The 23448-nt window shown below is 43.9% G+C and overlaps 3 protein-coding genes across 4 annotated transcripts in view; 1 reads left to right on the plus strand and 2 right to left on the minus strand.

Moving 5' to 3' along the window:
* NPHP3 (nephrocystin 3) overlaps positions 1 to 23448 on the minus strand; it is a 216430-nt gene that overhangs the window by 117354 nt on the left and 75628 nt on the right. The gene's annotated exons all lie outside the window — the stretch shown is intronic.
* ACAD11 (acyl-CoA dehydrogenase family member 11) overlaps positions 1 to 23448 on the minus strand; it is a gene marked incomplete at its 5' end in the record, with an annotated part of 43393 nt that overhangs the window by 2138 nt on the left and 17807 nt on the right. Inside the window, 11 exons of the mRNA XM_083705795.1 lie at positions 703 to 819; positions 1802 to 1956; positions 2396 to 2467; positions 3414 to 3499; positions 5256 to 5322; positions 16683 to 16781; positions 18891 to 18998; positions 19556 to 19694; positions 20541 to 20618; positions 22689 to 22815; positions 22985 to 23091. Coding sequence (XP_083561921.1) covers positions 703 to 819; positions 1802 to 1956; positions 2396 to 2467; positions 3414 to 3499; positions 5256 to 5322; positions 16683 to 16781; positions 18891 to 18998; positions 19556 to 19694; positions 20541 to 20618; positions 22689 to 22815; positions 22985 to 23091 — 1155 coding nt within the window. The remainder of the gene's footprint in view (positions 1 to 702; positions 820 to 1801; positions 1957 to 2395; positions 2468 to 3413; positions 3500 to 5255; positions 5323 to 16682; positions 16782 to 18890; positions 18999 to 19555; positions 19695 to 20540; positions 20619 to 22688; positions 22816 to 22984; positions 23092 to 23448) is intronic.
* On the plus strand, positions 9869 to 15992 carry ACKR4 (atypical chemokine receptor 4). 2 transcript variants are annotated; one of them, XM_083706049.1, is made up of 3 exons: positions 9869 to 10551; positions 11705 to 11882; positions 13369 to 15992. In XM_083706049.1, the coding sequence occupies exon 3, from the start codon at positions 13377 to 13379 to the stop codon at positions 14421 to 14423; it is 1047 nt and encodes a 348-aa protein (XP_083562175.1). In that variant the 5' UTR covers positions 9869 to 10551; positions 11705 to 11882; positions 13369 to 13376; the 3' UTR covers positions 14424 to 15992. The 2 variants fall into 2 exon arrangements, with proteins under 2 accessions (XP_083562175.1, XP_083562174.1); XM_083706048.1 differs by having other exon boundaries at positions 9869 to 11882.

A 23448-nucleotide genomic window follows, 5' to 3' on the forward strand; every position in this document is an offset into this window, starting at 1 on the left:
ATAAGTCTTATTGGAATGGTCTGCCATGTGTGGGAACAAGTCATACCATTGGTCCTCCTGCACTGACTGGCAGGGGCTTTCCAGGCAGGGTGACCTTCTGCATCCAAAATAGATGCTCTGCCCCTGAGCCAAGGCTGCTTGCACTAAATCCACGACACGTTCGCCAAGAAAAATTGCAGGGTTGCTGTATTTGCCAAAATACAGTCGTACCTCAGAAGTCAAACGGAATCCGCTCCAGAAATCCATTCAACTTCCAAAACATTTGGAAACCAAGGGGTGGCTTCTGATTGGCTGCAAGAAGTTCCTTCAGCCAATCAGAAGCTGCGGCAGACATTTGTGTTCCAAAGAACGTTCGCAAACCAGAACACTCACTTCCGGGTTTGCGGCGTTCAGGAGCCAGAACGTTTGACTTGCAAGGCGTTCAGGATTCAAGGTACAACTGTACACACAGGTGGGATTGTCCAGGTATGAAATAATTGATTTTTTTTTGCTATTGGCAGAGATGGTGAAATTCTATTTCCTATGTCAGGAAAGCCAAGATAGTGCTCTCCCACGAGCCCCAAGCCAGCATAGTCAGAGGTCAAAGATGATGGGAGCTGTAGTCCACAACCTCTGGAGGATCCCACCCCAGTTACCCTTGACTTAAGACACATCTGCTAACAAGATGCTATTTTCTCCAGCTTGCAGCACTTGCCCTGTTACCTCTTTTCTGGCTGCTTTGTTGCCCATGGCATCTATTTTGCTGGCTGCTTTCAACGTCAGCAGTCTTGCCTGTTCGATAGCAATGCGGCATTCAGCAATCCAGTGAGCGACAACTTCCTGCAGTTGTAAGGATAACCAAAGAAAAGTGAAAATTAGCACCCCGCTTAAGTAAGGCAACCAATCTCACTGCACCTTCTACTAGCAGTCTTACTTGAACGTGGATACTTAACGTGGATACTTAATGTAGATCTACAGTTTTGGACAGTATCAGAATGCATACCTCCAGTTGGAAGATGATTTGAAGAAGAAGAAGAAGAAGAAGAGTTTGGATTTGATATCCCGCTTTATCACTACCCGAAGGAGTCTCAAAGCGGCTAACAATCTCCTTTCCCTTCCTCCCCCACAACAAACACTCTGTGAGGTGAGTGGGGCTGAGAGACTTCAGAGAAGTGTGACTGGCCCAAGGTCACCCAGCAGCTGCATGTGGAGGAGCAGAGACGCGAACCCGGTTCACCAGATTACGAGTCTACCGCTCTTAACCACTACACCACACTGGGTCACTGATTTGAAGAATCATGCTTGTGAACCTCAGTACACCGATGCATGCTAAAACTAGCAATTTTTGCTAATGGTGATAGAAACTATAAGAGCTAAACGACTTTGAAAGACTTTACAAGCAACTCCCATTTTGTGCGCATTCAATGCATGTGCAATCGCAACTGAAACGCCATGTTCAGCACCGGAAGAGGGCAAGGCAGGGGCAGAACGGGGTGTTATGCATGCTCTGCTGACATGCACTATGACTCCTGTGTAAATGAGAGGAAGCCTGTATTCTCAATTTTATTTTATTCTTTCCCAATCCCTGCTGCCCAGTGGTTCCTTTCATGAGATATTTTGAACAGCACGAGAACACAGGGACCCGCCTTGCGCAACATCAGACCATTGGTCCATCTAGTTCAAAATTGTCTCTTATCTAGCACATAAACATTCTGCTTCCTAGCGTGCTACTGAAGCCTTAGCTACACCTCCTGCCACTGGATCTGACACACCTTTGAGCTAAGAAAAGAGTTACACCTACAGAAGCAGAGACTCAACTCACATGATGGTAGAGCTTCTTCCCAAATGCCACCCTCTGGGCTGAGCGCTTGCACAGGATCTGCAGAGCAGTTTCAGCTGCCCCTATGGACCGCATGCAATGATGTATGCGGCCTGGCCCAAGTCTTCCTTGCGCGATTTCAAATCCTCTTCCTTCTCCTGGGTTCAGAGAGAGACAGAAAGGTTCTTTGCCTTTCTGGGAACGAGACTGCATCTGCACCACTAATGTGGTGTTGTTCCATAGCTAGCACATAACAGTGGAGAGATTGCTGAAGTTTCAGTGGGGATACATGGGAACATGAAAAAAAAATGACCATAGACAAGGTCAGTTTGTCCAGATGTTTTGAATGAGAACTCTCACCAACCCCAGGCTAGCTGGGGCTGATCAGAGTTGGAGCCCAAAACATACACAGGGCACCAGGTGGGAAGAGGTTGCAGCAGAGTTTTGCAGAGCTCTGTAATAATAAATAATAATACTTTTTATTATTTATACCCCACCCATCTGGCTGTGTTTTCCCCACCAACTCTGGGCGGCTTATAGCAATAGAAAACATCAAACATAAAAAAACTTCTCTAGCAAAGAAATGTTGAGACTCACCAAGGATTAAATTAGAGGCAGGTACCCGGACGTTGTTAAAATGCACCTCAAAATGTCCGCCATGGAAATAATCTATAAAGTTGTGAAAAGAACAAAGGCAAGTGTCAACTGAGGGAAATCGCTAGCGTCAGTATGTAAAGGTAAAGGTAAAGGGACCCCTGACCATTAGGTCCAGTCGTGGCCGACTCTGGAGTTGTGCGCTCATCTCACTTTATTGGCCGAGGAAGCCAGCATACAGCTTCCAGGTCATGTGGCCAGCATGACTAAGCTGCTTCTGGTGAACCAGAGCAGTGCACAGAAATGCCGTTTACCTTCCCGCCAGAGCGGTACCTATTTATCTACTTGCACTTTGATGTGTTTTTGAACTGCTAGGTGGGCAGGAGCAGGGACCGAACAACGGGAGCTCACCCCGTTGCGGGGATTCGAACCGCCAACCAGTATGTACAGTATGTACATATTTTAAAACTGCAGGATCTGTGCCAGTCCTTTCTATATCCAGTACGCACAGTATAGCAGCCCAACAGCAACAGCTCCATGAGCTACGGGGAGCCCTGGCCAGGGATAGCTCAGTCAGTAGAGCTTAATTAAAGGTCGTGGGTTCGAGTCCCACACTGTGCAAAATAGCCCTGCATTGCAGGGGATTGATGACCCTTGTGGTCCCTTCAAACTCTACAATTCTGTGAGTCTTAAGTGTCTCCAATCCAGCGACAGAGCATCAGGGCGAGAGAGTAAGGGACACCCATTTATTTAGTGGTTTAAATTAAAGCAGGCATAGGCAAACTCGGCCCTCCAGATGTTTTTGGCCTACAACTCCCATGGTCCCTATCTAGCAGGACCAGTAGTCAGGGATGATGGGATTGTAGTCTCAAAACATCTGGAGGGCCAAGTTTGCCTATGCCTGAATTAAAGCAACAGCTCAGACCAGTTAGGGCACCGAGAGCTAGGAGCCAAATCCAAGCGTTTGGAAGGTGCTTGATGGTGACAATGATGATCGTAAGTACCTGGCAAACCAACTTACCCCAGTATCCAAAGACTGAAAGAGGCCTTATAAGTTTGACACCTGGTGTATCCATCGGCACAATGATCATACTGTGCTGTTTATATCTATATAAAAAAAGTAGTGCTGGAAATTAACTGTGAGTTTTTAAAAAAACAGATATGAGAGAGAGAGAGAGAGTGCAGTACCCGATTTATGTATAAGCTAAACAAGCTATAGCTTAGGGCCCCACTCTCTTGGGGGCCCCAAAAATTTTAAAGGGAAAAAAACTGGATGTACTTTGATAAAATACATCTTTTGTTATGTGCAAATGGCTTTAGATACCTATTAGGTCCATAAATTACCATATAGCATATATTCAACACAAAAAACAGTGACAATTTGTTGTTGGCAAAGGACAGCTGGACATATAAAGGGTTCCATTACCTTCAGTAGTTTAGGGCCTCATCACACCTAAATCCGGCCCTGAAAGAGAGGCACTGAAACTAGAAATCTGGCAACTAAACTTTTATTACCTCTGCCTCTTGAGCAGCAGCTGAGTATGAATGGACACAGAAACTGCTGAGTATTAATGGAAACAGAAAGCTGCCATTGGTCCAGTATTGTCTACACCAGGAATAGGGAAGCTCAGACCTGGAGGTTCAATCTGGCCCTTCAGACCTTTCAATCTGGCCCCTGGAACTTTCCTGAGGCCCTGCCACTCACCGACCCCACTTTGCACTATTTTTGCCTAGCTGGAATGTGTCCTTTTTTTGCATAGCTGGAATGTGGAACTCTAGCAAGGATAGAGGGACATGGGAATGTGCTGCGTGCTGCACAAAGGTAACACACACATTTGTTGCTCTGCCTGCCTTCGCCTCTACTGCTGTGTGGCCCCTTGCTGTGTGGCCCCTTTCTGAGGGTGGCCCAGAAGGATATATGTCCCTCAGACTTAAAAAGGTTCCCTGTCTCTGGTCTGTAAAGGGACCCCAGACCATTAGGTCCAATCGCAGACGACTCTGGGGTTGCAGCGCTCATCTTGCTTTATTGGCTGAGGGAGCTGGCGTACAGCTTCCGGTTCATGTGGCCAGCATGACTAAGGCACTTCTGGCGAACCAGAGCAGCGCATGGAAACGCCGTTTACCTTCCCGCCAGAGTGGTACCTATTTATCTACTTGCAGTTTGACGTGCTTTCGAACTGCTAGGTTGGCAGGAGCAGGGACTGAGCTACAGGAGCTCACCCCGTGGCAGGGATTCAAACCGCTGACCTTCTGATCGGCAAGCCCTAGGCTCTGTGGTTTAACCCACAGCGCCTGATGGGCAAAAGCTCCACAGGATTTCCAGCAGTTCATGGAGATTTCAAGGATCGAACCTCTTGGCTTGCAAAGTATGCAAAGCATACCTAACCTATGGGCCTTCTATGGCAAGAGAGGTGTCTTGTTCAGTGCCATAGCTATTGACTAGACCAGGTTCAGGCAGTGTGAGCACGGATGCCGGAGGACAAGGCTCATGCAAGGTATTGTGCAATTGCATGCATGCACTTGCATAAGACTGACTCGGTCACCTTCTGCCTCAGCATGCCAGCCAGGAAGGACACAAGGTGGTCTTCCTCCTTGGTCACTTTGCAGTGGTGACAGCCTCTTCTTGCATGCCATAGCCCTTCTTGAGCTTCCTCTGTTCATATGAACATCTGTCTTGCATTTGGAGATACTGCTTTTGTGTAAAAATAGAATATAAGGAAGTAGCAATACAAATACAATTCAAACTCGATATGGATATTTAATGTGATGGATGTGCCATCTCCCATCTTCAACCACAAATCCACAAGTTAGATGGACCAGTTTCCAGACTTGGCTGAACATTTTACCATGGTTTTCTTCTTACCTGGATGCAGATGTGTTTTTATCTCTGGCCATCACAATAGCAAACTTGCAGTCTGGATTTCCAGCTCCTAAAAAATGGGCAAGTTCCCAGTGCACAGTTTTAGGATTAGGCCAAAAGGCTGTAATACTAATCCCATTTAGCAAGAAATGACATTCCTAGGTACACAAATTCTGTCCCCCGTTAAAAAGAGCAGCTGATATGAAAAGAAAACCTGGAGACCCAACTGCTAGTAAGAGCAGACAGTACAGTACCTTGGAAGTTGAACGGAATCAGTTCCAGAAGTCCATTCGACTTCCAAAATGTTCGAAAACCAAAGCATGGCTTCTGATTGGCTGCAGGAAGCTCCTGCAGCCAGTTGGAAGCCCCGTCAGACGTTCGACTTCCAAAAGAATGTTCGAAAACCGGAACAGTCACTTCTGGGTTTCTATCGTTCGGGAGCCAAGGAATTCAAAAACTAGGCTGTTTGAAAACCAAGGTACAACTGTACTGAACTTTATGGACCAACAGTCGGATTCGGGGAAAGGCAACTTAGGGTGGAAATCCCCTTGGAAAAATAACCAGATTTCTTCAGGATGTCTCTGCAACTTTTGAGCTGGAACATAAATGGCTGTAACATCCCGGAAAAAAGGAGGAAAATATTTCATATATTAAAAAAAGAACAATTGGACATTATCTGCCTGCAAGAAACACATGTGACTAGGCTCCACAGAAAAGTGTTAATAAACAAAAGACTTGGCCAGGAATTTATATCTTCGGACAGAGTAAAGAAGAGAGGTGTGGTGATATATGCAAAAGAGAGCCTGTCACCTAAATTTTTATTCAAAGACTAACATGGAAGAATTTTGGCTATTAAGATACAACATCAAGGAGAGAAGCTTTTGATATTAGGAATCTATGCACCAAATGAGGGGAAATCGGAATTCTACAAGAAGTTGCACGAGATCATGCTGGATTATCTGGACTTCAACAACATCATCATGATGGGAGATATGAATGGGGTCGTATCAACTAACATGGATAAGTCACAAAGCCAAAATGTCACAAAAGACGGCAGACTACCAAAGATTTTTTTTGAAATGACAGACAATATGGACCTGATTGACATTTGGAGGACAAAGAACCCCTTGGGAAGAGAGAGAACATTTTTCTCTGAAGCCCAACTGACCTGGACAATAATCGACCAAATATGGATATCTAGAGGTCTGGCACCCAAGGTCAGAAAGGTGGAAATCTGCCCAAAGACCTGCTCCGACCATAATGCAGTAAAGATGGACATGACACTACTACCAACCGGCTCCTTTAGATGGAAGATGAATGACAATTTGTTTAGAGATCAGGAGATCACTAAGAAGGCCCAAAAAGTTTTGAAAGACTATTTTGAGATAAATTTGAACACTACGGTGGAAAAAAGAATCATCTGGGACGCAAGTAAGGCTGTGATGAGGGGGTTCTTGATACAACAGAATGCTGTAAAGAAAAGGACACAAAATGAGAGGAAAGACAAAATCTTGGAGAAAATTAAAGAACTAGAGAAGAAGTTAAGATCAAATCCGAAGTCACAGCCGACTCTGAGAGAAATTAAACTTCATCAAGCACAATACTCTAAATTGATAAACCAGGAAATAGAGTGGAAGATTAAATTAATGAAAGAAAAAACTTTTGAATCGGCGAATAAATGTGGAAAACTGCTAGCTTGGCAGTTGAAGAGGAGACAAAAACTAAATACAGTTACAAATTTAGAGACTGAAGGAAGAAACATTCAGAACCCTGTGGATATTAGAAAGTGCTTCCAGAGATATTTCAAAAAATTATATACTCAAGGGCCGCAAGACGAGGTTGAGATTAAACAATTTCTGGAAAAAAAATGGGCTACCAAAATTGTCACAAGAAAATAGATCAATCCTGAATTGCAAAATAACACGACAAGAGATTGAACAAGCCATTCAGAACATGCAATTGGGCAAATCTCCAGGGCCAGATGGGCTGACCTCCAAGTATTATAAGACATTAAAAGACTATTTGATACAACCATTGATGGAGGTTAGCAATGAAATTATGGAGGGGAAGAGGGCGCCGGAATCGTGGAAGGAAGCCTTTATCACATTGATACCAAAATCGGAAGCTGAAAAGACACAACTTAAGAACTATCGTCCCATCTCTCTCTTAAATGTGGATTACAAAATATTTGCAGACATTTTGGCAAGTAGACTTTAAAAAGTTTTAAATGAAGTAATTCACAAGGACCAGGCAGGCTTTCTCCCAGGTAGACACTTGTTTGCTAATACAAGGAACATTATTGACATCTTGGAACTTTTGCAAACAGATATAAATACAAAAGCAGTGTTAATTTTTATAGATGTGGACAAGGCCTTTGACAATATCTCCTGGAAATTTATGAAGGGAAATTTAAAAGAAATGGGAGTGGGACAGGGTTTTGAGAATGGGATTGATGCAATATATTCAGAACAAAAGGCTAAATTGATAGTCAACAATGTGGTTACAGAAGAGTTTAAAATCGAAAAAGGAACACGACAAGGCTGCCCTATTTCCCCTTTGCTATTTATTTCGGTTCTGGAGGTGCTCTTGAATATGATTAGAGGGGACCGGTTGGTGGAAGGAATTCAGGTTGGAGCGAAACAATATAAACTTAAAGCTTTTGCAGATGACCTAGTTTTGACCCTGCAGGAGCCAGAATCTAGTACGAAAAGAGTATTACAATTGATTCAAGACTTTGGTCGGGTGGCGGGATTTAAATTAAACAAACAGAAAACCAAGGTATTGGAAAAAAAATTGACAGATACAGAGTCAGAACGGTTTCAGAGAGAGACAGAATTAAATGTGGTTAAAAAAGTAAAGTACCTAGGGGTAAACATAACAGCAAAAAATCTGAGTCTATTTAAGGACAACTATGAAAAATGTTGGTCAGAAATCAAGAGAGACTTAGATAGTTGGACAAAATTGAAACTTTCTTTGCTAGGCCGAATTGCTGCTATCAAGATGAATGTATTGCCAAAAATGTTGTTTTTGTTCCAAACACTACAGATTGTAGACAAGACGGAGTGCTTCCGGAAGTGGCAGAGAGACATCTCTAAGTTTGTCTGGCAGGGCAAAAAGCCCAGAATTAAGTTTAAGATATTAACTGATGCGAAAGAAAGAGGGGGCTTTGCCCTGCCAGACCTAAAGTTGTACTATGAGGCCGCAGCTTTCTGCTGGCTAAAAGATTGGCTACTTCTCGAAGACACTGATGTACTGGATCTGGAAGGTTTTAACAATGCTTTTGGTTGGCATGCATACTTATGGTATGACAAGGTTAAGATCAATAAGGCCTTTAAGAACCATATTGTCAGAAAAGCAGTGTTTAATGTCTGGACAAAATATAAAGACTTATTGGAAAACAAAACTCCAAGGTGGCTTTCACCTCTGGAAGCTAAGGCCCAAAAAAGACCCAACATGGAGGCCAAATGGCCAAAATATTGGGAAATATTAGAAAAAGATGGAGACAACTGGAAATTGCAGAGTTTGGAGAAAATGAAGGATAAAGTGCGAGACTGGTTACACTACGCTCAGATTAAAGAAGTCTTTAAAAATGACAAAAAGTTAGGGTTCCAGGTGGAGAAATCGAAATTGGAAACAGAACTGTTAGAACCTAAGACTAAGGTACTTTCAAGAATGTATAACTTGCTGTTAAAATGGAACACACAAGATGAAATGGTTAAATCGGCTATGATAAAGTGGGCACAGGATATTGGGTATAATATCATGTTTGAGGACTGGGAAAGGTTGTGGACCACTGGGTTGAACCTCACTGCATGTAATGCTTTGAAGGAAAATGTAATGAAAATGATATATAGATGGTACATGACCCCAGTTAAACTTGCCAAAATATACCATTTGTCTGATAACAAATGCTGGAAATGTAAAGGAAATGAAGGAACTTTCTTTCACCTCTGGTGGACGTGCCCTAGAGTGAAGGCTTTCTGGGAAATGATATATAATGAGTTGAAAAAGGTATTTAAGTATACCTTCCCTAAGAAACCAGAGGCCTTCCTCCTGGGTATTGTCGGCCAGAGGGTGATAAAGAAGGACAGAACTTTTTTCCTGTATGCAACAACGGCAGCAAGGATACTCATCGCTAAGCATTGGAAAACTCAAGATCTACCCACACTGGAAGAATGGCAGATGCAACTGATAGACTATATGGAACTGGCTGAGATGACCGGCAGAATCCGAGACCTGGGAGAGGAGAAGGTTGAAGAAGACTGGAAGAAATTTAAGATTTATTTACAAAAATATTGTAATTTGGTTGAATGTTAAGAAGGATGCTAGATCATAAATAATTGAGCACCACTAAATTAGATGGAATTAGGATGATAAGGGAGATTGAGGAAAATATAAATTTTTTGGAGAATTATTATATTATATTTAAAAGAGCGGGACATAAGAACGCAAACAAGATGATAAATTGCTGGTAAAAATATACAATGATGTAAGTGGGAGCGGGAGACGTGAGGGAGTCCAAAGAAGCTATGAAACTATGTTATGATACATGTTATATTGTTTATTATTTTTGCATTTGTATTTAAAAATTTTAATAAATATTTATTTTTAAAAAAAACTTAGGGTGGAAATCCCACACATTCCGCTGCCTGAAATGATCCACAAACCAGCCAGATTTAAACTGGCATAACTGACTTGTTGGTCTGGTTGTTAAGATGCATGAAACGTAATATTTTTGAAATACCGATTTGAGGCATGCAAACAATTTTTAGCAGACTGTGTTGAGTATAACCTGACAGTTGTGCTGCAGCAGGGGAATGGGGCACCCTCCATTTAAAGCCAGATACCTGCCCTAAAGGCCATACTGATGCCACTGATCAGCCCTGCATCAGCAAACTTCAGTGCCCAGGATTCTTGGGGGAGCTGGGGGGAGAGAGACGTGCTTTAAAGGCATGGTGCATACGCAGCCCTTATCTGAGCTAAAATACGCTTAGCAACCCTGACCAAACTTCTACCTCAATCCTATTCCCGTCGTTGAAACTCCACATCAATAACTGAGTTTTCAACAAAGTTTTTTTCTGTCTTTCAGGTTAAAAGGCAAAGCTGAGCCAGCAAAGGGAGCTGCCCTTAGGCTCAACTGAAACAGATGTTTTCCAGGAAAGCACAAATGTTGCTGGCAAATGAGGGTAGGCGGAGGAAAGAGAATGGAAACGAAAGGCGGGGTAGTTCTGGAGAATAATTGTGAGTCAGAAACCAAAACAGCATTGCACAGGAGGAGTTCAATGAAGCAGGAAAGCAGGTCAGCAATTTCATTTTATCATTTTTATAAATGATTAGAAAACAGTCTGTAGTGACCTTTTGCTCTGTGTGTGTGTGTGTGTGTGTGTGTGTGTCAGTTCCCTCAAGCGGCTTCCTGGATACTGCAGTTTGCGAAGGGTGCTGAGAGTTGTTGGGAGAACTCTCGAGGAGCTACCGTTCCCAGCACCCTTAACGAACTACCCTTAACGAACTACAACTCCCAGGATTCGGGGGGGGGGTCATAACTGCTAAGGTGGCATCAGAGTGCTCTAGATGTGCAGGACAGATGTGACCTAGCCGCGGCTCTCTGGCGTTTACAAGAGAGAGACGCTGGGAATTAAAGCTGAGACTAAAACATGTGCTCTGCTGCTACTACTAGGCTTACGGTTCTTTTTCCTTGCGGGATCCCAGAGGCGTAGCATGGAGGGGCTGGGAGGGGGGCTGTTGCCCCAGGTGCAGTTTTGGGAGGGGGCACAGGGTGCCATGAGCTGCTGCATCCTTCCCAGCTGGAGGGCACCCGAAAAGAATGCAATACTACTGTACCGATCATTAAATTTGTGCCCATTGCTCTGTCTGCTACTGGAAGGGTGCAGCCCTCGTGCTGCTCTAACCTCTTATTTGTACAGATAAAATCCTGCACTCAAACATCCCATTGCACTAGTGCCGCCCAAAGACAGAAGCCAAGGGGGATAAAACGCACACAGATAAAAGGATGGGGTTACTAGGGGGCAGGCAGATGATCACAGAATTGTAGAGCTGGAAGGGACAAGGGTTGTCTAGTCCAACTGTCTGCAATCCAAATTTAAAACAGTCAGGGGGAAAATAACAAAGCCCACCACTGTTAAAAGTATTATAGAGTCTTGGAAATCAGCCATTCCAACCAGCCACAGCAGTCACCTAGCTGTTTATGGAGGAAAGTGGGAGGCTGGAAAATCCCCAGGCACACATGGTAGATCAAGAGAAAACTTTTCGACTTTAAAAAATATATATACTTGGGATCTTTGTCGATCAGCAAAAGAAATCCCATTGGCTACAATTAGTTAGATGTTGGAAGATTTCACTCGGGCGCAGGAAGGGAACAATTTGAGACTCTCAGGAATGTAGCCACCGACATCTAAAAAAAGAACTTCCTGTATCCATCTGCTCATTTGCAGCTTCAGGAAAACAAAAAGGACAGCCCCGGAGTAAAGGGGTCCTCCGCCAACTCAGCTGAAATTAATTACTTGGATCAAGAGCTTCAAGGGCAAACCGAAAGAAAGCTGCAGGTTTGGCATTCCTGCCTTATCTTAATTTTGAAAGCTGCAGTGCTTTACTGCCTGGACTAATCTCACTGTAAGTTTTATATTATTATACTGCAATCATTTTTTTATATAGCTCACTGTTTATTTTGTATCATTGTTTATAAATGCATCGTTTACATTGCCTTCATTGTACATATTTGCAATTTTTACCATTTACTTTTAATAAGTTTTCTGATGTATTTTCTTTTGGCGTGATTCTGGGTCTTTGCTCACTGGAACAAATTAATATCATCTAAATTGAGAGACCGCTTTCCTGATGACATGGTCCCACTTCACATCGTTGGCTCCCAGGGGGGCCAACTTGAATAAAATATGGGGGGGCAAATAAACCCCTACCCTGCATAAACAATCACATGATGTAGAGCACAGACACCATCTGAGTGGCAGTGCCCACTAACTTTGGAGGGATCCAGCCCCCTCAAATATTTTATTGGGGGGAAGCAAAGACCACTCGGCTCCTAGGAGTTGGCTGCTAATGGTTGGAGGCTGTTGTAATAGTAAGGATGGAATGGGGGAGAGGAGGTGCTATGTTTACCCACAACCATGTGTTTATTCATTGTAATGCCAGGTTTAGACCTGCATGCAGGTAAGAGCCATTGAAGATTATAGTGTTTGTCTGGAACCTTTGATTCAAGTATTTAAAATCTATTTCCAAATGCCGCCAATGATGTGGAGCAAAAACCCCTCCCCACAATGTTCATTCATAACAATGAATGGATACCAGCTGCAAAAATATAATGCTACGCAAGTGTGTCAGTTTCAAATGCTTTAGCTTTCTTTATGAAATAAAAGTAAAATAAACATGTAAAATGAGATCACTCTCTAGGATATCAGTACATTTTCTGACGTAACAAAAGGTATTTATCTCCCTTTACTAAACAAAAGTGAAACGAACACACTTCCTTCTGCAACTAATCCAGAATGCGGCAGCTAGACTGGTGACTGGGAGTAGCCGCCAAGACCATATAACACCGGTCTTGAGAGACCTACATTGGCTTCCAGTATGTTTCCGAACACAATTCAAAGTGTTGGTGCTGACCTTTAAAGCCCTAAACGGCCTCGGCCCAGTATATATGAAGGAGCGTCCCTACCCCTATCGTTCAGCCTCCAAGGGCCTTCTGGCTGTTCCCTCCCTGCGAGAAGTGAGGTTATCGGGAACCGGGCAGAGAGCCTTCTCGGTGGTGGTGCCCACCCTGTGGGAACGCCCTCTCATCAGAGGTCAAGGAAATAAACAACTATCTGACTTTTAGAAGACATCTGAAGGCAGCCCTGTTTAGGGAAGTTTTTAATGTTTCAAATTTTATTCTGTTTTTAATGTTCTGTTGAAAGATGCCCAGAGTGGCTGGGGAAACCCAGCCAGATGGGTGGGGTAGAAATAATATATCATCATCATCATCATCATCATCCTTGAATCACATTGTAAGGCATCAAGAAATCTTCTGAGGCAAGCTGGAAATCTAACATCCACTGGGTGCAATTAACTTCAAGTTCTCCCTCCACCCCACCCTGTCTTTCAGATTCTTCCATGGAGCTCTCTACAGAAGGGTACCACTACGATGACTATGAACTGAACACTACTTTCGACTACGCTTCCTTCGAAATGCTTTGCTACAAAGGTGAGGTCAGAGCATTCATCACCTCATTCCTACCGGCATTCTACTCTGTCGTTTTCTTCGTTGGGCTCGCTGGGAATTCCCTAGTGGTGGCATTCTTCGCCTACATCAGAAAACTAAAGACCAGGGTGGATGTATACATCATGAACTTGGCCATTGCCGATTTGTTACTGCTCTGCACTCTTCCCTTTTGGGCTGCGAGTGCTGCCCATGGGTGGGTCCTAGGTATCCCTTTATGCAAGATCACGTCCGCTATCTACACAATGACCTTCAGCGCTAGCATGCAATTTCTGGCCTGCATCAGCGTCGATAGATACAAAGCCATTGTCAAATCTCAAGCTAAACCAGGCGCCATCAACCAATGCGTCAGAACATCTTTCCTTGTCTGGGCAGCCGCCATGTTCCTTTGCATTCCTGAACTCGTCTTTAACACAGTAGTGGAGTTCAAAAACAGACTTTCATGTTTTCCCGCATTTCCTCAAAGCACGGGGAACGTAATTAACGTAACCATCGAAATAGCGGAAATGTTGCTGAGTTTTGCGCTGCCTTTCCTCATCATGCTGGTTTGCTACTCAGCTATGGCCAGAACTCTCATTTCGAGCCCCAATATTAAAAAATGTCAGCCTCTGAAAGTTCTTATCGCAGCGGTGTCGGTCTTTATCGTCACGCAACTGCCTTATAACATCATCAAGCTTTGGAAAGCCATCGACATTATCTACCCGCTGATTACAGACTGCAACACGAGCAAAACCATCGATATCGTATTCCAGGTGACCAACAGCATTGCTTTGTTCCACTGCTGCCTGAACCCTATCCTTTATTTTTTTATGGGAGCCTCTTTCAAAATGCACATGGTCAAAATGGCAAAGCGTTGCGGCTACTGGAGAAGGCAGCAGAATGAAGAAATTCCTATGGACTATGAAGATTCTGGGCAAGAAACCAGTAGCTTCACTATTTAGAAAATGGGGAGAAGGAAAGCAATCCGTGTTCGCTTAAGCCAGTCAATGCCTGGCTGTGCTGGATTGACACAGAGAGATCCTTGATACAAGAACTGCGTTTGATTCACGTGGTAGGATGAAGTTGTTCCAATCGAGCAGATAGCTGGACCTAGCATACCTGCTCTCTGCTAACCTAGTTTAAATGGGCTGATCTATGCATACAGGAAATGTTGCACATTATTTCTAACATCAAATAATACATACTAATGTATTCAAGTGGAAATAAGCCTGCTTAGTAGCAAGGAGATGGAGTGAGTAGAATCACTCAATAGCTATTTTCCTAAAGGCTGTTTTTTCCCTTGAGAAGCATGGCTCAGGAAAGATGGTGGCAAGCCTGTTCTTATTATATAAAATAAAATCATCCTATAAGCAGAGGTGGGGAAGCATTGGACTCCACCCCCATCAGTATGGCCAGTGGTCAGGGATAATGAAAGCTGTTGTTGGGCTTCGGCTTCCATTATCCCTGACCACTGACCAGGCCCATCTTACCCATCGAGGCTAGTGGCGCAGGGTGCTAGGGCACCATGTTCTGGAGGGTGCCAGGCAAGAGTCCGGGGAACACCGAACAAACACGCTGAGTGAGTGAGGGTGCATGTGTGCGCTGCTCCCGCTGAGCATCGACTCAGTTTTCCCCCTTTTAGCCTGCAGGTGCCGAATTCTGCGGGGCGCCAGAAGGCTAAATGGGAAAAAAACAAGCTGACGCTTAGCGGGAGCGGCGCACGTTCCCTCGCTCGCTCGGCGCAGGCCCGCTTGCTCGGTGTGCTGCCTGCCATGCCCACCGCGGCACGAAGCACCCAGCTGAGCCAGGAGGTGCCACGTGCAGCCTCTGCCTCTTCCTCTTCCCCACCAAAGAAGTCGGTCTCCAGCCGCTGCCCGCCTCGTTCAGTCCTAAAAAAAAAAGGTCAACTCTGGGAAAGGGGAGGGCGCCGGCGGGATCTTTGCACCACGGCGCCGGATATGCTTAAGACGGCCCTGCCACTGACCATACTGATGGGAGCTGATGGGAGCCAGAGTCCAACAACCCCAATGGATCAACCCCCCCAAGACCTGCTATAAATCCTTGTGCCATTGTGCTAAGTTTTCTCCACCCAGATAATTTACATGGAACAGGAATCCAGAAAATGCATAGGATAATGGCATCAGTACATGGGGTACATGTTGCCTTGTGTTCCTGAAAGAAGGAATACTAGACATGGGGATGCCATGTTCAGGTGCTGCTCAAGAATGCATCTGGATTCCTATATGGACAAGAATACACCTAAACACTTATTTACACAAATATTTGTATAGTAATTTTTTGGTGGAGGGGGGGGGGACCTTATTCCTTCATGTAATGGAATTTGAAGTGCAGGACTTAATGGATAGAATTTCCTAATACGATTAGAACTGTCACATAACGACACCTACAGCATTTCCATTAAGTCACACACAATGCAATCTTACGTTTTGTTATTCCTATTGTATTATATTAATATATATTATGCTTCATTTTTGTATACAATAAAAGAGCTTCAATGGAAGAGAAAGGAACCATGTGTATAAAACAATCCCTGAACTACTATGGGTTTTTTTAATAGGGGAATCTTTCAAACTCAAAATTCAGAAGGGTCCCTTATTGCCTTGCAGAAGTTTTGGGATATCAGCTAATTAGCATCTCATACTATTCCAGTTCAAAAGATTGAGATGTCTGTAGCTTCACACACTGTTAAACAACTTGTGTGTAAAATATATTCCAAAGGAGTCATTGGTTTACATCAGGGGTTCCCAGACTTCAGCTGTTGTTGGACTACAAATCCCATCATCCCTAGTTAGCTGGAAGAGTGATCAGAGATGATGGGAATTGTAGTCCAAAACCAGCTTGAGGCCTAAGTTTGGGAAACACTAGTTTACATGTATGTAGCACAGCATTGAGACTCAGCAGGATTAATGTGTATTCTCCAATATTTATAGAACACTCAGTTTGAGAAGGCCCTAGGATTCAGTTCACCTATGTGCAGGAGCAAACCTTAATGCTGGAGTCCCATGTGACTTAATCCATAGATAAAATATAACGGAATATCTAGCATGCAAATGCGAAGGCCTGTTCAAGCATGACGCTAGGAAAAAAATAAAAGTCATCTTTCTTAGTCCTCATGCAGCCAATACAGAAACATGGGAGGGAGGACAGAATTCTGAGATAGAATTGACCTCAACATTCCAGGAAAACTTTGTTTTACTCACCGCTGCTCCACCACTTTTGGCCATTGATCACGTAGCTGTCTCCATCTCTCTCGAGGCTGCATTCCATATTGGTGGCATCACTCGAAGCGACACCAGGTTCTGTTCAAACAAAATACCAATCATGGCTTACTGCAGCTGGAGTAATTGAAAACAGAATTTAACTTGCCCATTTTATCACCAAGCAGAGGTGATAGAAGCAGCATCAGTGGTCTGCAAGGAGAAAAGGCAGTCCGTCTGTCCCCACCACCCTCAGCAAATGATGTGTCTATTTATGTGGTTCTATTATGTTGGGAAGGTAAACGGCGTTTCTGTGCGCTGCTCTGGTTTCACCAAAAGCAGCTTAGTCATGCTGGCCACATGACCCGGAAAAAACTGTCTGCAGAAGCGGACAAATGCCAGCTCCCTCGGCCTGTAAAGTGAGATGAGCGCCGCAACCCCAGAGTCGTTCGCGACTGGACTTAATTGTCAGGGGTCCCTTTACTTTTTTATTATGTTGCTTAATGTTCCATTATGGGACACAGGTGGCGTTGTGGTCTAAACCACAGAGTCTAGGACTTGCCGATCAGAAGGTTGGTGGTTCGAATCCCCGCAACGGGGTGAGCTCCCGTAGCTCGGTCCCTGCTCCTGCCAAGCTAGCAGTTCGAAAGCACGTTAAAGTGCAAGTAGATAACTAGGTACCACTCCAGTGGGAAGGTAAATGGCATTTCCATGCGCTGCTCTGGTTCGCCAGAAGTGGCTTAATCATGCTGGCCACATGACCCAGAAGCTGTATGTCAGCTCCCTCGGCCAATAAAGCGAGATGAGCGCCGCAACCCCAGAGTCGGTCACGACTGGACCTAATGGTCAGGGGTCCCTTTACCTTTAATGTTCCCCTAATTGTTTTAAAGCACTTCTGGGGACCACACAGACTGGTTGGCATTTTTCCTGGTCCCTCTTGATTGGTTTGGAAAGTGGCCTTACTATTGATTTTGCTGAAGATCTTAGATCAGCGGTGGCGAACCTTTTAAAGACCGAGTGTCCAAACTGCAACCCAAAACCCACTTATTTCTCGCAAAGTGCCAACACAAAGTGCCCTGAGTTGTTGAACTTCTTTGCGGGGGGGTTGCACACTGTTGTTGAGCTTTCATTGGGGGGAATGTCCAGGTTTGCTGAACTTTTGGGGGGGAGGCAGCCGCCAAACTAATACAGAGGAAGCCAATCGACAACAGGCAATAATCTCCCGCCCGATCGCCGCAGACAATCTCCGGCTCGCACAAGCAAAAAATAAGCCATTTCTGGCTCGCAGTGGCATGGGGGGGGGGGGCAAGGAACTCTAGTGTGAGTTTCCTGCCCACAGTATTCGGGGGGGCAGCTGCCCACTTTGCCAACCCCCAGCAAAGGTGCGGATTGAACCGATGGCACATGTGCCGACAGAGAGGACTCCAAGTGCCCACTCTGGCACACATGCCATAGGTTTGCCACCACTGTCTTAGATTGTTTCTAAGTTAATCTAAGGAGAATGTCAAAGAGCTCAAATATATATGTAGACGCATATTTATTAGTTGAGAATTCTTATCAACGTGCAATTCTATGTGATGTAGAAAGATGAATGGTGATGAGAAGTACAGGAAATATTTTAAATCTGGTTTAAGCTCTATTTGTTTTAATATTGCAATGTTTCTTACAGGTTATTGAATTTCACACTTATACAGTGGTACACTTATACAGAGGGTAACTCGGGTTACATACGCTTCAGGTTACAGACTCCGCTAACCCAGAAATAGTGCTTCAGGTTAAGAACTTTGCTTCAGGATAAGAACAGAAATCATGCTCCGGCGGCGCAGCGGCAGCAGGAGGCCCCATTAGCTAAAGTGGTGCATCAGGTTAAGAACAGTTTCAGGTTAAATATGAACCTCCAGAACGAATGAAGTACTTAACCCAAGGTACCACTGTATAACAAAACATATATACATCTCAAATTATTTTTAAAAAGTATAAAAATAAGGCAAACATACAAAAAATAATAATTAGAGCAGATATAAATGATAAAGAAAAGATATTCCTGGAAAAATACCACAGAGGAACTGTTGTGGACCATCAATACTAAAACCATTATATTTCTCTGTATGTAATACAAATGTAAAAAGTCACCATGCAGTCCCTATTGGAGGATTTTTGGAGCACCGTATCACAATCCTTAGTTTTAGGAGAAGAAGAAGAAACTATTACCTGTCATGCAGAAGCAAGAACTTATTTTCCCTTCTAGGAGAGGCTCCAGCCATTGTTTCTTTTGTTCTTGGGTCCCATACATGTGCAGTACCTCCATGTTTCCTGTGTCTGGGGGGAGACAAAAAGAAAAGACGCTGTTGCGGTTCCCGCTCCATCAGACACACAGTAATCACTGCATAGAGGCAAGGATGGGAAACCTCAGGCCCAGGAACCATATGCAGCACCTCAGGACTCATTATCCAGCCCTCAGGACAACTCCCAAGGTCACATCTGTCACCAGCCCTGCTTTGCACCCTCCTTGAGTGGTTTTTCCTGGCTGGAATGTGCCCTTCAACTCTGAAAATGCTTCTACCTTCCTAGACGTAGGATGGAGAGGGGTGTGCAAATGGTGTCTGTAGGAACCAGTCAAAGGTCTAATGCACATTTGTCTCTGGCATGCGGTCCCTCAGGAGAAAGCGTGGCACTTGAGCTGAGAAAAGTTCCCTGTCAGGTACTAGGATAGCCCAGTTGGTTAGAGCATGAGACTCTTAATCTCAGGGTAATGGGTTCGAATCCCAAATTGGGCATTGCAGCGGGCTGGACTAGATAACCCTTGAGGTCCCTTCCAACTCGACAGTTCTGTGATTCTACGATCCCTGGTATGAGTGTCATAACAATTCACTGACCTGGGGCATGGCAGTTGAACACGTTGGGCGCGAAGAAGCACTTCCCAGTCTCTTCTGCGATTAAGGCATAGTCCAGCTGGCCAAGACCACTAACCCCTGGCAGGAAAAGGTTCCAGAGACCCTCTGCCTTGGCCCTTTCCTGATGATAGAAGTAAGGGGGGTCAGCCAAGTCATGGTGGCACTGAATGACCATTCTAATATTTTAGGTAGAAGTGGGATATAAAATATTTAAATATAATAAAATAAATAATTTAAGAGCTGGGGTGCTTACAGTATTTGGGGAAATATATGTATTTTAATATAATCCCAATAAAATAAATGCCAATCTGATTGACAGCACTCAGAAAACACCAAGCCAAATTATTGGTTCTGGCATTGCCATAAACAGTTTCACTTATTCTCTCTCTCTCTCTTTTTCTTTCTCCCTTCCTTCCTTCCTTCCTTCCTTCCTTCCTTCCTCTCTCTCTCTCTCTCTCTCATATATATACACACCAGTTTTTAAATTCTGGTTCCAACCAACCTAATTCCATTAAGGAAGTCCACATGAGTCAGAGCATCTAACTCGTGATTAGGTGTCTTAGTGTGAAATTATTATTTTTTCCTTCTTGGTTATAGAAACAGAAGACTAAGAATTACACCTTGCAGAGATTTCTGTCTTTCCACAGTGTTATTCAGCAAAACATCTATGATTAACGGCCCAGAGTGTAAGCCTGTGAAACTGCAGAAGAAACTTGGCCTAGGCTTGCCTGCAGTTGAAATCAATTGACCTAAAGTGCTTTAAAGCAAAAGCGTCGCCGTTTTATCAGGCCTGTGGATCAGGGTGATAAACTACTCTTTCTCTTCAAAACTTTACCTGCCATTTTAATTGGAATAAGATCCCCAAACATCAGATAAGCTATTCTTCAAGTGACATTTGCACAGCTACAGGACTGTATCAGGTAATTCCTTCCATTATTAACACCACAAAGTGAAAAAATACAAGCACCTTCAGTCTCTCAATCACGGCAGGCTTTTTCCATACGTCTGGCGAATTTTTATTTCTGGCGTAATACTCCACCATTTCCTAGGAAAATAAAATACATCAATAGAGAACACACAACAGCCAATAAAGCCACATCAGTGCAATTCCCCCCCCTCAGTACATTTCACTAGATTGCTACTTACTCTGTTTTTCATATGGTTTGTGAGTAATTGGAGGGAAGAGTCATAAAGACACAGAATTGTGAACGTGAGCACCTGACGTCCAATAGACTGGATGAATAGCGAAGCAATATTCCCCTCACACATCTACGGTAAATGACTTTATGACTTTCAGAAAACATCCCAGTACAACAGGGAATTTTCAAATGTTTGACATTTTATTCTGCTTTTAATATTTTGTTGGGAGGCACCCAGAGTGGCTGGGACAGCCCAGTCAGATGGGCACCATATAAATAATAAAATAATACAGTGGTACCTCGGGTTACGAACTTAATTCATGCCGGAGGTCCGTTCTTAGCCTGAAACTGTTCTTAACCTGAGGCGCGCTTTCGCTAATGGGGCCTCTCACTGCTGCTGCGGCGCACAATTTCCGTTCTCATCCTGGGGCAAAGTTCTCAACCTGAGGTACTACTACTTCTGGGTTAGCGGAGTTTGTAACCCAAAGTGTTTGTAAGCCGAAGCGTTTGTAACCCGAGGTACCACTGTAAAATAAAAGGACTCCTGTAAAGCCATTACAGTGGTACCTCAGGTTATATACGCTTCAGGTTACATACACTTCAGGTTACAGACTCCGCTACCCCAGAAATAGTACCTCAGGTTAAGAATTTTGCTTCAGGATGAGAACAGAAACTGTGTTCCGGTGGTGCGGCGGCAGCAGGAGGCCCCATTAGCTAAAGTGGTGCTTCAGGTTAAGAACAGTTTCAGGTTAAGAACGGACCTCTGGAACGAATTAAGTACTTAACCCGAGGTACCACTGTATGTCTAGAGGTAATTTACCTCACTGTACCATTGGACCTTAGAAAGGCCCACCACTATTTTCTGTCCTGCAGTAGATGGCTGGGTCTGAAAGCTATCCACCATTAAAATTTCCCACAATGCCACGGGTCAACGTTTTGTTTGGGGTGGGCTTAAAATGGCAGGCATTTCCCAGATGCCCGATTTAGAAAACAGATGCTGCTGCTGCTGCATGCCCCTGGGGTGAGGACACCAACCCAGGAGGTGAGTTACCAGGCCACATTTTGTTATGAGGCAACTCAGGCTTGCAGTTGGTCCTGGTGGCCAGAGATTAGAAAAGTTGCACCAGCTAAAATCCCCTCTCTGTAGAGGCACCAACTTCTCAAGATGATTGAGGAGGCCTCGTCTTGACACCATGCGCACCCGATGTCGTACAACATCCCGATGTTGCAAGCATGGCATTGTGATGTACCACGGGGCAGAGTCAAATGCTCTCTGAAAATTGATGGGGCTCACCCACTAATAAAAAAACATTGGGGTGTGTGTGTGTGTGTGTGTGAAAGTGCCTCGGCTCCCAGGATCTGGCACCTATGCCTCTGTGTAAAACTATGAATGATACAGGAGTCCTAATAACCTTTGCATGGGATCACCTCTGCCTTCTGGCACTGAAGGAGGAATTAGACCTGACAGCAGGGAGGGCAAAGCTGTACTGGACTTGAACTCTCATCATCTCTGCTCATAGCCATGTTGTTTGATGGAAGCTGAAGTCTAACGACAGATGGAGAGCAGCAGATTCCGCATCACTGCTAGATAACTGCTAAATAACTAAATCTGTGTCTTACTTTGACAACCACAAATCAGTACAGTGGTACCTCGGGTCACATACTCTTCAGGTTACAGACTCTGCTAACCCAGAAATATTACCTCGGGTTAAGAACTTTGCTTCAGGATGAGAACAGAAATCGGCAGCAGCAGCAGCGGGAGGTCCCATTAGCTAAAGTGGTGCTTCAGGTTAAGTATGGACCTCTGGAACGAATTAAGTACTTAACCCGAGGTACCACTGTACTGTTGAATCATATACTAGAGAAATCTTAATAAACCAGGGCAAAATTCAGCCACATTTCTGTTCCTAATCAATGATTAGGCTCTCAATCTGATTAGTACCAGTGTTCTGAATATGCTACATCATATGTCTCACCATTTCAGCTGGAAAAACATATTTCTTCATGAAATCCTTCACCGTTTCAAGCACTTCTTTGCCCTCTTTAGACTGGTGGAATAATTCTCCTGTGCTACAGGGCTGACTCTCAGTGGCAAAAGATGTTCTAGAAGAAAAACCCAGATGGGACAGTAATGGCATTTTTCTTCAGGTACATAGCCTTAAAGCAGAAACAAATTCATCTCCCTGACTCCTCATGCAATACCCCACACTACAACTTCAACTGCTTTGGAGTTGCCATTTAAAAAAAAATATTCTGAATAAACCATTCTTACTTTTTTGATACCAGTAATCCAGTTTCTGCCAAAGGTTTCACCATACTGCCAAACTTGTGGCTGTTTTCTGCAACGGAATTTCCCTGAAGGTATCTGGCGTAGATGCCCTAAGGAACATATAAACAAAAGTATGTGTGATTTCATTCAAGAACCCACTTGCTAAAACAATATGTCATGTAGAAATTGTGAAATCAAACAACACTTAGTACTGCACAGCCAAACAATTCTGCCTCTGAAACAACTGACAAAATATAAAATTTGGAGAGCTGTTGTTTGTTACTAGCTAAAGTAATATACAATGACCTTTGTTATTTTATTTTGAAATAATTTGTATTAAAGGTTTTCTTGAATTACAAAAGAACTGCAAGGTCTCTCTCTCTCTTGTTACGTTCAGTGTAAGACAATGTTGTTGATGTTCCAGAGCTGTTTTTTTTTTTTTAAAGTTGGGGTGTTGAGGACATTGA

This window comes from Podarcis gaigeae (assembly GCF_964106915.1).
Source record: "Podarcis gaigeae genome assembly, chromosome: 12".
Lineage (NCBI taxonomy): Eukaryota > Metazoa > Chordata > Lepidosauria > Squamata > Lacertidae > Podarcis > Podarcis gaigeae.

What these genes read in the sequence shown, in the direction of transcription:
- ACKR4 (XM_083706048.1), top strand. Translation starts at nt 13,377, where the DNA reads ATGGAGCTCTCTACAGAAGGGTACCACTACGATGACTATGAACTGAAC.